This window comes from Pistacia vera, unplaced genomic scaffold (genome assembly GCF_008641045.1).
Source record: "Pistacia vera cultivar Batoury unplaced genomic scaffold, PisVer_v2 Contig136, whole genome shotgun sequence".
Taxonomy (NCBI): Eukaryota; Viridiplantae; Streptophyta; class Magnoliopsida; order Sapindales; family Anacardiaceae; genus Pistacia; species Pistacia vera.
In genome coordinates this window covers 152,964-166,558 of record NW_022195423.1, presented here as the reverse complement: position 1 = coordinate 166,558, position 13,595 = coordinate 152,964, and the positions used below count along the sequence as shown (strand labels likewise).

The following is a 13,595-nucleotide window of genomic DNA, read 5'->3' as shown; positions in this document are numbered from 1 at the left end:
AAAAAAATTATTTAAATTAATGGATAAATGGATTGCATAAACCCCTTTCAAACCCAATGGTTTTACCTAATATCAATTCTTTCTGGGTTAGATGATTAATTAACTCGATTGCATCAATATAGAACTTGATGAGTTTTTCTGTCATCCCTATGAATCACTAAATGTGATATCAAGGGCGGAGCTGTGTTCAAGTCTGAGGTGGTCGACCTACTCGGGACTTATTTTTTAAAAAAAATTGATATTGTTTTATTTTTTTTATACGATGGTGTTCAGATCAGCTTATATATACTTTAACTAATTTTTCAGGGTTCTAAAGTTGACAACCAGATAAATCTTCTCAGTAACCACCTCTATTAGGGTCTGTGAGGACTCGAACTCAAGAACCCATGTTAGACCATTTTATTCTTTTACGATGTTACCATCAGACCGTCCAATCGTAGTTATTGAATATCACACTTCAGTCTCTTAGAATAAATTTCTGACTTCGCCACTTGTGATATTTACAACAATATTTTCCATTTAATCTGTTATCAATTGCTGTTCAAACTAATTATGTTGACGTCTCCGCTTCTCTGAATTGAGTTTTGATTCTACATTGTTATTTAAAAATTTGACTGGCAACAGGAAATGTATAAAACTTTTAAAGAAAATGACCAATACTATTTTTCCACGATGAATTTAGATCTTTTTTAGGCTGCTATAGAAATTGTTATTCTAAACTCATTATTCTATGGCAACTTAGAAATTGTCTCATGAAAATCAATTTATTTTAATTAGAAATTTGTTAGATTTCACATAAATTTATTAGAAATTTGTTGTAGAAATATCAAAAGATATTTCAATGTTATTCATTTAGTGTTTTAAATCATTGAGACATCACTTAAATAATATTTGATTCATTTGATTGAATGTACCAAAAGAATTTCTGCCACAGAATTTAGTTAAAAATCTGGTTTGAAGAGTCAAGTCTTTATCGTTTTTAAATTGAGTAATGTTACTTTTACACCACCCTTTACACTATTTTCATTACACTATGACCATTTTATTAATAATAATTATATTATAATATTAAAAATTTAAAATAATTAAAAATTTATGTGGATGTGACATATGTCACATTATGATGTAATAAAAATAGTGTAAAAGGCGATGTAAAAGTAGCATTACTCTTTTAAATTAATCCTGCTTTAAACTTTAATTAGGTTGAAGTTTCCATTCTATGATTTAGACCTTGCTTTCAACTTTAATTGGATAATTTTTATGAAAGTCATTGGATGCTACTTCTTACTTTGAATTCTAACAAAATAATGCATAAAAATTCAAAGAAAAAGACTCATAATGTTTTTCCACAAAGAATTTATATGCTTTTTGGTTTTTCCACAATGAACTTAAATCCTTTTTGATCTACCATATAGACTATTGTAAATCCGTCGCTATAATTACACTACGAGTCGATATGACAAGTTTGGAAATGTTATGAGTCGATTAATTATTCCTTACTTATCAATCGTTCTTCTTTCAAGCCACGATTGTGATATGACAAGTGTGAAAATGTTACAAGTCTATCGTTAAAAGTTACGACATTAGAATCATAGTTTTTACAATGAACTTGCGGGTTCACGGCAACAATACTGTAACTGCACGTAGCCTGGGCTGAGCAAGACAATTAATCACAAGAATAAGAGAACAAATCACAAACCACAGATCAGCTTTGTTGCAGGTTTATGAGCATCAAAAATTTCTCTAAGAGAACCAGTTGGGAAATTTTCAACATAAAAATGGACTTTCCTGTATCATTGTTTTAAACAGGACCGGAGGGTAAACCGTTTTGCTGTCCAGGTCATGGTTCAATCGGTCCAACCGGTTGGACCGGTCGGTTGGACCGGTGACGTCAGCAATATTTATTTTTAAAAATTACATATTAACCCCTTACTTAATATATTACAAAAATTCTCCTAAAAAGTTCAAATTAGTCTCTAAAATTTTATTTATTCCAAAAATAACCCAATAAAATTACCAATAATCCCTAAAATTTTGATATATCTTCAAAATACCCCTATAAAATTACGAAGTAAACCTCATAATTTTAAAATATTTCAAAAAACCCCCCTGAGACTAAACCGGACCGGAGAAGCTACCGGTTCACGGTCCAACCGGTCCGAACGGCCGGTCCGGTCCGGTTTTTAAAACAGAGCCTGTATTGCCAAGGCAAAAAAGATCTCTTCTTCCTGAACTCCAAGCTTCAACCATAGAGCCTCTTCTCTCGACTCCTACCTTCTTATTCTCCCTCTTAAATATACTTTTATCACCAAATTTAACAGTGGGAAACATGAAACAGCATATAAACAACGCAACAGCTCCTTGAAGAATGAAACATTCGATCATGGAGACAACAAAAGAAGCTCTAACAGCATGGTTTCTATGTTTTCCAAAGTCATTAAGGAAATGTAAATGTTGACGAGAAAAAACAGTAATTGGAGTGCAAAAATGGTAGATTGTCAACCAAAAAAAAAAAAAAAAAAAAAAAAACCAGCTGGTATAATCCAATCTCTAGTTTTACAAGTCATTCTGTAGCCTGTACAAACTCCTAAAGTGTAGCTGCAAAATTGTTTGCTCGTCAGTTTGCACTGGAGGCAGCCTCCTTGACTTCTTCATATGCACCGGTCTCCTCATTATATGAGTACCTAGTATAGATAATTTTACAAAAATGGTGTGATCAAACTACAAGATTTTAATGGAATCTCACCGTTTAAAGTAAAAAAAAAAAAATTTCCATAATCTGCCCCAACCAAATTGCGTACATAATGCTTCTTTATCTAGTAGAGAGATACTCTTGATCTAGCAAGTTAAGAACTTCCAGCCTAACAAGAAAGTGTTTTCGAAATAACTGAGTCCAAAACGAGACCAAAATAGAATTATATACACTAAACTTTAAACCGTACATAAAAGACATAAATATGTAAAATTACCAGTTTTAGTTCAATGATTTAGAGAAACCCAATAACATGTGAAACTTTATAAAAAAATATTTTCTGAATCAAAATTTTCACTATAGTAATTAGCCTATTCATTATGATTAGTTCTATCAAGTTTCCCTTTTCACTACAGCAAGTTTGGCACGTTCCAGATCATATAGGTGACATTTCAGTGACCAAATAACCAGTATGAGCAATATTTTAGAAAAGAAAAAGATTGTACACATACCATTGCCCTGAAGCTGCTGAGCAATATAGTCCAGTAGATGGGTCGTAATAATAGCCCAAACTGCTACTGTAATAATACCTGAAGAACATAATTTCATGAAAATTAACTTCAATATCGCATAATACTTGGTGGATAGAAACAGATCCAGAAATAGACATTTGTATACAAAAATTGAAAAAAATACATCAAAAAGAATCAGCCCATAAATACGAAAGACCGAAGATATAGAACACATAATATTACATCAATGATATGGGATCTATAAAATGAACTGAGAGAGAGAGAGAGAGAGAGAGAGAGAGAGAGAGAGAATACCCAGAAGACTCATCATAGACATAATCAGTTTGCCAAGATCCACCTGTAGACAAAGCAAAATCAAACGGTACAAGGAATCCAAGGTCACATACATAGTAATTTATTATTCCATCTTAAAAACAAGAAAAAATTGACAATCAATGATAAAGCTTACTCTCAGAAGCTGTGTTCTGCGCATCTGATGATGATTGACCGATTGTACTTGAATTAGGCTTATCAGTAGATGGTTTATTGGTAGCATTTTCATCTTCATCCCCAAACATATCATACTCATCGTCTTCATTATTCGGCATTTCCGTTGCAGTTACATTGGCACTTGAGGTTCCCACTGCAGAGTCAGAGAACAGTGAAGCAGTAGATCCAGGAACAATTACATCAGATAACACGTACTTCTCCCCATTTGGATCATGATTTTCCTGTCCAGCATTCACAGATGGGCCCTTTCCCCTTGACTGAGCTAACCTCTCATACCCCTCTGGCAAAAAAATAATGCATTAAACATAAGCATTCATGGTATAGACAATGGGTGATAATTTAAACTAGCAGGACCGCAAGGGTGTCCATTTGATCTATTGTGATAACAAAAATAATCCACATAAAACTGGTTAACCAAATTTGAAATGTTGATCAAAGTGCAGATGGCAATACATTTCAAAACTAAGGATGAAAATATATGTTTTCTTTTTTAACTAAATGTTCATATGAAAACATGACATGGGAATGATAGTGTGTAAAGTTCGTCAAACACAAACCAAGGGTATGAGTTATACATCTAAACTAGATTAGTAGGGCACTTCACCTACTTCACCTATTGAGAATATGGGTTGTCACAAAATTGTAAACAAGATATTTGTCTCCACTAGTGTTTGAAACTGCTTATGGACAGTTATAAGCGAATGCACCTTCATTTGCTTAGAAGTATGTAAAGCAATTTGAGGGTGCTTTACAAATTTTTGTTATAAAACTCACACACATGCAAGCTTGATTTTTTTTTATGACTATCCTAAGCCCAAAAAAATACACAATCAAAACTTAATATATACGTTTAATAGTCCAAAAGCACAAACATAAGCACAAAGTCGTCTTCTTGTATCTAGATTTCAGAGAGTTATCAGGTCTGACATCATCTATCAGGATGAACACAACACTTGTGCCCACATCTTTCATAAATTTTTAACAAAGATAAAATGACATTATACAACGTTAGGAATCAACATATCCTAGAAGATCATGCATACCCAACCAATGATGCTTCTAACAGAACATAAGGTGGCTGGAAACAAAATAATAAGATAGAAACAAAAAGTATAAGAGATATTGCACAAACCTGCCTCACGCACAAAAGTTTCACGCTTGTCATTATACACATCTGCAGAGCAAAAGTTCAAACCGACAAGTGATTATTAATGATAATAAGCTTATAAAGGAAGAATCACATTTCTCCTTAAGAGACAAGGAACCCTGATGGCTGGCAGCTATATGTATGATCTAATATTAATATACAAAGAAAATCTTCTCTCTGGTGTGGTCCCCTTTTAAATCGCAATATATGTTTTCCATTAGTATCACTCCTCTAACAACAAATACAAGTTCGAATATGACTTTGGTGGTTTAAATATGGTTATGATAATTCATAACCAAACAATACTGAAAAAATCCAGCCATGTTTCCTGAACTTCCTCGACATTAAAATTGTACTTTGAAAATTTTAAATAAGCCCCACAAAACAAGAAACTTACTAAATTCACCATTCTCCTCCATCAGCTTCATGGCATCCTCAGTTAACTGGTCAAATACACGCTTTGTCTCAGCCGACATCTTTTCCTTCTTGTTATTTGAAGTTCCCTTCAGCCTTCTCAAAGCTTGTGTAACCTGTCAGAGCACCTAACTACATTACTTCATGTAGACAAATCAGTAGATGTAAAATTCTTCACAATTTCGAAGTTCAAAGATCATATAAATGAATTTTAAATGGCATTTAAAGTTTGGCCAGAACCCAGAAATAACCCAAATGCTTCTAAATATGTCTCAAAAGTCCAACATTACCCTGATCAAATCCATCCACAAAAATTTGAACCATGCAAATTCAAAATCACACACTTCTTGTAGTCTAAATACCCTATTCCTCTATCCTACTATTGTTAAAGACACAATGACTACAAAGTGCCAGCTTTTGAAACTTATTAAGCTAAAAACATGGCTTATCACAAATAGAAATAGATCCACTAATGGAATAAAGTTTATTTATGCGATAGTCATGGATAACTCAGAAATCCTATGTCAACAAGACTGATTCTGTATAACCACAAACCTAAACAAACAACTCCTGTTTATATCCATTGCAGATAACAAGTGCAAAAAGAAGCATAAATGTAGCTGGCTTTCAGCCCAAGATCAAAACAAAACCAACTTTAGAGTAATTAAAAGTATAGAATTTGGAATCCAACTGATAAAGTGAAAAATATCAGCAGATTGGCAGTGCCACTCTAGTGAAGCAGCCTAGTATAAAGCAATTACACAAAGCATATACTTGATATTTCTAGATACGGTTTCAAAAGAACCACGAGACTAAATAAAAGAATAAATAAATATTCAGAAACAATGTGAGTTTACAGTTTCTCCCGGCTCAAGCACGTTGGCAATACGCCTCTTTATCACTCCTAGTTCTTCAGAAGTGAGGTCAGGGATATCATCTTCATCTTCATTATCAACAGGTTTATTATGTGTAACAGCAGTGCCAGCAAATCTTTGATCAATTTCAAGACTATCAAGCCATGCATCCTGCAAGAATCCATATGAAGTTATAAACAAGTCCAATCTTTGTATAGAAGTGTACATAAAAAACATAAAACTTACCTTGATTTCATTATAATTGACATATTCAATGAAATTTCCGTCTGCATCAAAATAACCCTCTTCTCTCTCCTTGTCCAGATTAAAGGGTTCTATGTGAATCCCATCATCAACGAAATTTTCATTATCCTGTCAAAAGAAATTTCCCATCATTGTTTATCATTTTCCCAGAACCAATAAATGGTAAACCAGACAACAATCCAGGCTGTAAAATGTTGTTTATTCGGCAAAGAAGCCTTCCAAAAATTATAAATATGACATATATCAACATGAGACTATAAACTACAAACCCAGTTACTGAACTTCTAACAGAGAACCAGATAATTAAGGATTATAAACAACGAAGTGCAGTCAACAACTCCTCCACAGTGCTGATTGATGAGACATTAAACAAGAATTTTTCTTGTTTATTCGATGTAGACATATATATGTGTCATGTAATTCGTAAGGGTTTCATAGGTTCATAGATGAACTAAACTTTTTGAAAATAAAAGACATGTATATTATTATACATTTGCCTTAAATGCATATAAATGGGCACGATACGGGTATTTGATGAATATTTACCAAGTATTATACTTAGTAGAACAGGGGAAGCAGCATTAAAAGGATTTGATTTTCCTAATGGTATATTTTTTTCAATAAAATTGTCACTCACGCACTAAATTTTTATTAAAACTTGCTGCATCACCAAGCCTAAGCTCTAAGAAGTATTATCCTCCAACCAGCCTTTATTGATAGTTTAGTACACATGATCATTATGACTTATTAAAGAAGGGGATGTGTAAAGAAAAAGGGACCTCATAAGTCTCTTCAGCAGCTGAGATATCATTAACAATGCCTCTACTTTCTTCACTAAAAAGCTCAAAAGTCATTTGGGTCCTACGATTTGCACGCTCCTTGGCAGCAAGACGAGGATCTGTTAAGTCACTTTGGCCATCATCAACAGCCTTTCCTTTGTCCACCACCACTTCATCCCCAGGCTTCACCTTCTTACCCTTGGGAAATCTCACCCTTTTCTGCCTGTAAATTAAAACATATCACAATCTATGCAGAACCTCACTTCACCAGTAAAAAAATCTCCGCCACTGGCTCAATAATACAGTGTAAAAATGATAAGCTTTACCAATCACAAACTGTATATCGCCAAAAATATTCAACTGTATATTACCAAAAATAGTTTTTATTACGTACTTACTGAACTTAATTTCGAAACCTGGACCCTACCGAACCCTCAATTTACAGAAGCAAGAAATTTATGGCTACTTGTAAGGTAGGTCATGGTAACAAAGTTTGCCCATTTTCTCCAACCCCACAAGCTTTCTTACTATCCGTATTTCGATACTAATCTAAGATTGAACATCACAAATATGGCGTTGTGTGTTACCAATACGATGTTGATCTCAGTAATGGTACTGGACTCTAGCATTTCCCACTACAAAAATAACAACTTGGGCAATAGTCTCTCACTAAAAACTAGCGATAAATTACTAAGCTCAAGTGTTTTCAACTCAATTGCATAAATATATCATATCTCTACAACTACCTCAAAGAAAAAAAACCCTAAAAAATCCTTAAAAAACAACAATATTTTTCTAACAGCAGGCTTCATATTTTGCTGAGAAATCAAGAACCCAGATGAAAATTATTATCAAATTGAACATTAGATTAAAGATTTAAATTACCAAAGAGAGCTGGAAAATTAAAAAGAAAGATTAGGGTTTTACATGGGTTGCTTGCTGGAATCTTTTTCCTCAAAGAACTGGCGCTTACGTGAGGGCTTATCTTCCATTGGAACCGACTGTATGATAATACAAAAGAATCAGTTGCAGCTGATTTTTCTGAGGTTGAAGACGATGATGACAGAGTCGGTGAACATTCTAAAATGAAACGTCTAGGTTCTGAGTTTTGAAAAATGACCACTTTATTTCATAACCTTCAAAAGTAACTACTACAATCTTAAAAATGCGAAAAATGAGAAAATATGACCATTTTATATTGTGAACTTAAAAACTAGCCAAATTGTCATTAAAAAGACCATAATACCCAAAAGTTGGAAACTTCTTAACCCTCTTCTTTAATACATATAGGAATTGCTTTGCTGTATTGCTGGCATGATAAAGTTGTCATACACCGTAGGATCTTTTTAATCTTTGAGAAATCAACGTTTGTTCAATATTGTTATTGAACAACATAATTTTATTTATAAATAAAACACTTTTTAATCCTATTTATCAATAGATTTCGGGATTCATTATATAGTTACTATGATACTGTTGTCGGGTTAATATCGGAGATATTAGGACATTATCTTAGATTTTGATAAGTATCTCTTTAAAATTTTCTTTAAACACCCTTCTATTGAGGAATTTTCTAATAATAATTCAATTGTTTAAATTCCATTCATTTTCATTCACTATTTTAGGGAATTCTAGGTTTTTCTTTTGAAAAATGCTATCCTTCCAAAGACTTATACAAAGAAGGCTACAAAGTGAAGGAAAAAAAAAGGAAAAAAAGAAAGAGAGAGAAAGAGAAATCATGAAGATCAAGGGTAGAGGTTGTCTTTGTACACCCCCTTTATATTTATCTTTGTAAGACTAGCATTTCTCTTTTCTTTTCCCGGGTTTAGAAATTAAAAAATGGTCATTTTTATAAACAACCCTTTCTTAACAAATGGCAAGGGTATATATGTTAGTCCTTAATTAAAATAATAATAATAATAATAATAATAACCATCCCATTTAATCATATTAAACAAGTAATTAATCCTGAAGAAAAACCAAGGTTTACACCTTTCATTTATTAAGATTTCTCAACATTGTTGTGGATATAACCACCAAAACATTAATTAATTCAGAAGCAAAACCCACTTAATTTTCCTTCTGAAATCATGCATTACATAAATTTATTAAAAAAATTTAACCTATGGTTGCATCAAGCTCTTGGTTTTCCCACACCCCATGTTCGCCTGAGGCGGCACCGAGACCATCGAGGATCCTGACTCAAACAATACCAACATTCCCAGCAAGAAATGCGCCTCAATGTGGCAATGAAACAGCCAGATTCCAGGATTATTCGCCTGGAATCTCAACGCCGTCCACCCGTACGGATGCAATGGCACCGTGTTCTTCATTATCGGGTTCTTGAACTTGTAGTTTGCATCATTATTTTTCATGTCATATTTACCATCTCCGAATCCCAGCACCCAGAAATCATGCCCGTGTAAATGCCAGGGATGCGTCTCGCTGTTGTTCGCAGTCATCGTGTTCGCATTCTGTAAAATTACATCCACTGTTGAGTTGAACTCCAGCCTGTAAATGGATGAGCTTGTCGTAGCATTGGTGTTGTTTTGGACACTAAAAATGTCATAGTTTTCGTAGTCGTAGCTCTCAGGCGCCGGCGTCTGATCGAACACATTGAGCCAGTTTTTTTTCAGGGCTATGAGGTAGGGGGTTTCCGGGAGAGTGTGTGACACATTGTTGATGGCCCATTTGGTGTAGCCATCGACCTTGTTTTGAGTGTTCAAGAGGACGATGACTTTGTCAGGATGCGGTGGGATTTGGATGTAGCCCTGGCGGGCCTCGATGGCCAGGCTTTGGTTTTTCCGGGCGTCTACGTCGTTCCAGAGAGGCCCTGGAGGCGGAGTTGTGTTGGGGGTTATGAGGTTCTGGTTGGGATTGTAGTTCAGGATGGCTTGGCCGATTGGTGTGGAGGCATTTCTGCTGACTACGTTTGTGGTGATCCAGTAATTGCTGGAGGAACTTTGATTGGCTGTGACTAAAACTGAGTATGTTTCTCCTGCGTAAATGTACAGGTTTTCTGTGGCAAATGGCTCCACGTAGTTGCCATCAGCTTCAACCACAGTCATGTTGTGGCCCTGGAAAAAAAAAAAAAAAAAGTAATCCTTGGAGTTAATCGTTGATATACTTATGATAAAGCTGGCCGGCTAGTTCTATAAGTGCTTCTAGCTTTTACAAAAAGCACTTAAAAGGGTGGTATAGTGTCTGCTCTGTGTAAAAGTTGATATCAAAATATTGAGACTCAGTCTGCGTTGTAGTTTGAATGAAAACTTTAGATGTGGATGTACTGACTTTTTTAAAATTTGAATCAATTTTCTTAATGTAAAATATACATTAAAAGACAAAATATCATCTGGAATTCAAAATTTTTTGTCACCTAATGCATTCTTCATGTCAAAATGATAGTCTAAATTTTAATATGCATAAAAGAATGATTTTTGTTTTAAGAGTAAACGACTCTTCCCACTCAAGGTTTGCGTTAACAACACTTTGCCACCCAAAAAGTTTCAGAATATCATTTTCCCACCCAATGTTTATATTCTATTAATATCCAAAATACACTTCACTTTCTCAAGCGGCGTTCGGTAAGTTAGCAAGAGCTAAGGTAAGGGAATTTTTGTAGAGTGGAGATCAGTGAATCAAATGGTAGTGATCGATTGAATATTCGCTACCAGAATCAGACGGAAATCGGCTAAGAACAAGAAACCCTAGTTTTGTGATAACTAACAATTGACAAGAAATAAAGTGTCGAAGTAAGAAGGGTTTTGTAGAGAGGAGACCAGAGGTTCAAATAGTGGTGACAGAAAAAATTTTCGCCATCAAAATCAACTTTGAATAATAACAAAATATTAACTTTAGTTGAAAAAGTGGTATTTTGAATTTTTTTTTTTGGTGGAAAAGGCTCATTAAGGCAAACTTTGGCTGGTCGTTTATTCTTTGTTTTAAATATAAAAAAGACAAAACTTTACGTTGTGTTGCGTTTTACTGAGTTATAAAATTTTATCTATTTTGTACCATTGTCGAGGGCATCTATTAGTGATCAAATGATTATCATTTCATCGACTTTTTCTAGTTTTTATTGTAAAAATAATAAAATTAATTACCTCTATTTGGAAACTAAGAGCTGATAAAGAAGTTAAGCTAGCAATTCTGAATCTGTATGTTTCTCCAGGGAATACTGTAAATGAAGATGGAGCGCATTCAGGATTTGTTGCATTACAAACACTGGCGTCAAGATTTGCACAATCATACTTTCCTCTTCCATTTATTAGAAGCGACTGAAATTGATGTTACACATGCAAAACACAAGTTAGCAAAAGTGATTGTGGAAAAGATCTTCGTATATTAAAAACTGTAAAATTTTGTTATTTACCTGAGGCTCCCCAATCCAGACATAGGGTATAGAAGTCAGGCCTGTGGCTTGCTCATAAGAGCTTGAATGGTACCAATCACTTAGGACAACTCCATGCTCACCGTCATATGTAAAGGGCTCTTTGGTTCCTGAAGGAACAGAGACTTCAATCAAACCATATAGCCCAGATTCTCTCTGCATTCCGTAATGCGAATGATACATATACGTTCCTGCCTGTTTACAACAGTTTAAAACTATCAAGTAAACGTCTAACATTAATATTTAAGTCTAACAGGTCACCGGTTGATAGATAACAAAAAATTAATTAATAAAAACGTCTGAACACGAACCTTATCGACAACAAATTGGTAAACAAAGGTGTCACCAGGCATTGTTCCACACTGTGAAACTCCATCTGTTCCATCACTCCAAGGAGTTCCAAACTGACATGCATGCATGAACACAAAAATTAACTTCCTTTCTTTATTAAATTCCATCATTAAGAACAAAACTTTACGGAAAAATAACATTAGATTCCACTGATGACTTGGAAGCAGAACATTTTACAGATTCCAAATGTCTGTAACTTAGATAAGAAGAAAAGCATATAAATATATGAAATATTCTACCTGTCTGATGCCATGCCAATGGATAGCAAGATTTTCCATCAACAAATTATTCTTAACATTGACGATGATTGTATCGCCTTCGGTTGCATTAATCGTAGGCCCTGGAGTCTCTCCATTGATGGCAATAGCAAGTTTCTTGTAACAGTCAAGAGACTTGTACTGATAGCTCACCTCCCATGTCAAATTATGAACTTCAGCCTCAGCCAATAAACATGTGCCCACCAGGCAGAAAGCAAGAAAAATAACACGAGATTTTGTGCCCTTGAAAAATAATGTTTCTCCAGCCATTTGGCGGAAGTATTTCAGACTCCTGAAGCTTGGAAAACTACAAAAAATTGTGATTGTGTGAGACTTGCCTTACTGATTGTTCTTTATATAGAAACGAAGACTTAAACAGGAGTCACTCCGAGGGGGCAATTTGAAATAAATAAAGGTTATCTCCCTGAGATTTGAGCCCATGCACGTGTTGCACGTCGGAACTTTCATTGCATACAGACTATGATTTAGAGAAAATTGATTGAAACGATACAGACCAGATCAGCATAAGAAAAAACGTTGATATTTATCACATCAAGTTTCTTGACAGAGATTTAGACAATTTAAAAATATATTTTCGCACGTTATATTTGATAGCATGGTAACATTCTAGTTCTGTATATAAAATAACATCTTGTTTGGACGTGCATGGAAGGAGAGTCCTAGCGTGTTCCTCAAAACTTCATTCATTATTTAAATAATATATTTTATCTTGGAAGAATAGGTATTAAATCTTACTAAGCAACTACTTTCTATGTACATGCCATCAACATGGATTAAAGATTCATATTATTTTCATTCTATTATTTTGTTAATGTTAACATTGAAATTAGGTCGAAAAAAAAAAGTTTGAGTTTTATTATTCCTTGAAATTTTGGTGATTATTAAAAAAAAAAAAATTGCCATTATTAAATAATAAGTCTCTTTATAATTTACAAATTCACTGTCTCTTATGTGTACTTTTGTGTTCTTTTTAGATATTGAACGTCGTTATTGATATTAACAATGGATTATTACAACCTGTAACACTAAAAAACCAATTTTTTCATTTAAACTTTTTGATTTGAAAATTGTAAATTTTACTTTTTAATCGTGACATGTTTTTACGAATGATTTACCATTCCGTTAATTAATTCAAATTGGAAATTCTAAAGTTGTACTACACTACATATATAAATTTTTACTAATGTACTTTACTTTGTACTATATATAAAACTTATTATAAAACGAAACGTGTGACTCTAATCAGAAGCATGGGAATGCTTTCCCACAGCTTGATTTGAATATCTTTTTACTTTGCTAGTTGATTCAGAAGTTCAAGTTGAGGTTGGTAAATGAGGTAATTAATTTTCATAAGTATGTTCAATTAGTTAGGAAAGTTTCTGATAATTCATTAGAGATTTGAAT

General features: G+C 33.8%; 2 protein-coding genes across 2 annotated transcripts; both read right to left on the bottom strand.

Annotated features, from left to right (window-relative positions):
- Nucleotides 1–2,497: 2,497 nt before the first annotated feature.
- LOC116122686 (CD2 antigen cytoplasmic tail-binding protein 2) lies at nucleotides 2,498–8,304 on the bottom strand. The gene is made up of 10 exons (XM_031408520.1): nucleotides 8,100–8,304; nucleotides 7,173–7,395; nucleotides 6,376–6,501; nucleotides 6,133–6,300; nucleotides 5,259–5,391; nucleotides 4,847–4,888; nucleotides 3,674–3,994; nucleotides 3,520–3,562; nucleotides 3,205–3,282; nucleotides 2,498–2,684 (listed from the first exon to the last, which is right to left on the bottom strand). The coding sequence occupies exons 1-10, from the start codon at nucleotides 8,162–8,164 to the stop codon at nucleotides 2,618–2,620; spliced, it is 1,266 nt and encodes a 421-aa protein (XP_031264380.1). The 5' UTR covers nucleotides 8,165–8,304; the 3' UTR covers nucleotides 2,498–2,617.
- Nucleotides 8,305–9,134: 830 nt separating this feature from the next.
- On the bottom strand, nucleotides 9,135–12,494 carry LOC116122665 (L-ascorbate oxidase-like). The gene is made up of 5 exons (XM_031408496.1): nucleotides 12,153–12,494; nucleotides 11,874–11,966; nucleotides 11,545–11,757; nucleotides 11,276–11,449; nucleotides 9,135–10,249 (listed from the first exon to the last, which is right to left on the bottom strand). Exons 1-5 carry the CDS (start codon nucleotides 12,438–12,440, stop codon nucleotides 9,296–9,298), a joined length of 1,722 nt encoding a protein of 573 aa, XP_031264356.1. The 5' UTR covers nucleotides 12,441–12,494; the 3' UTR covers nucleotides 9,135–9,295.
- Between the last annotated feature and the right edge of the window lie 1,101 nt (nucleotides 12,495–13,595).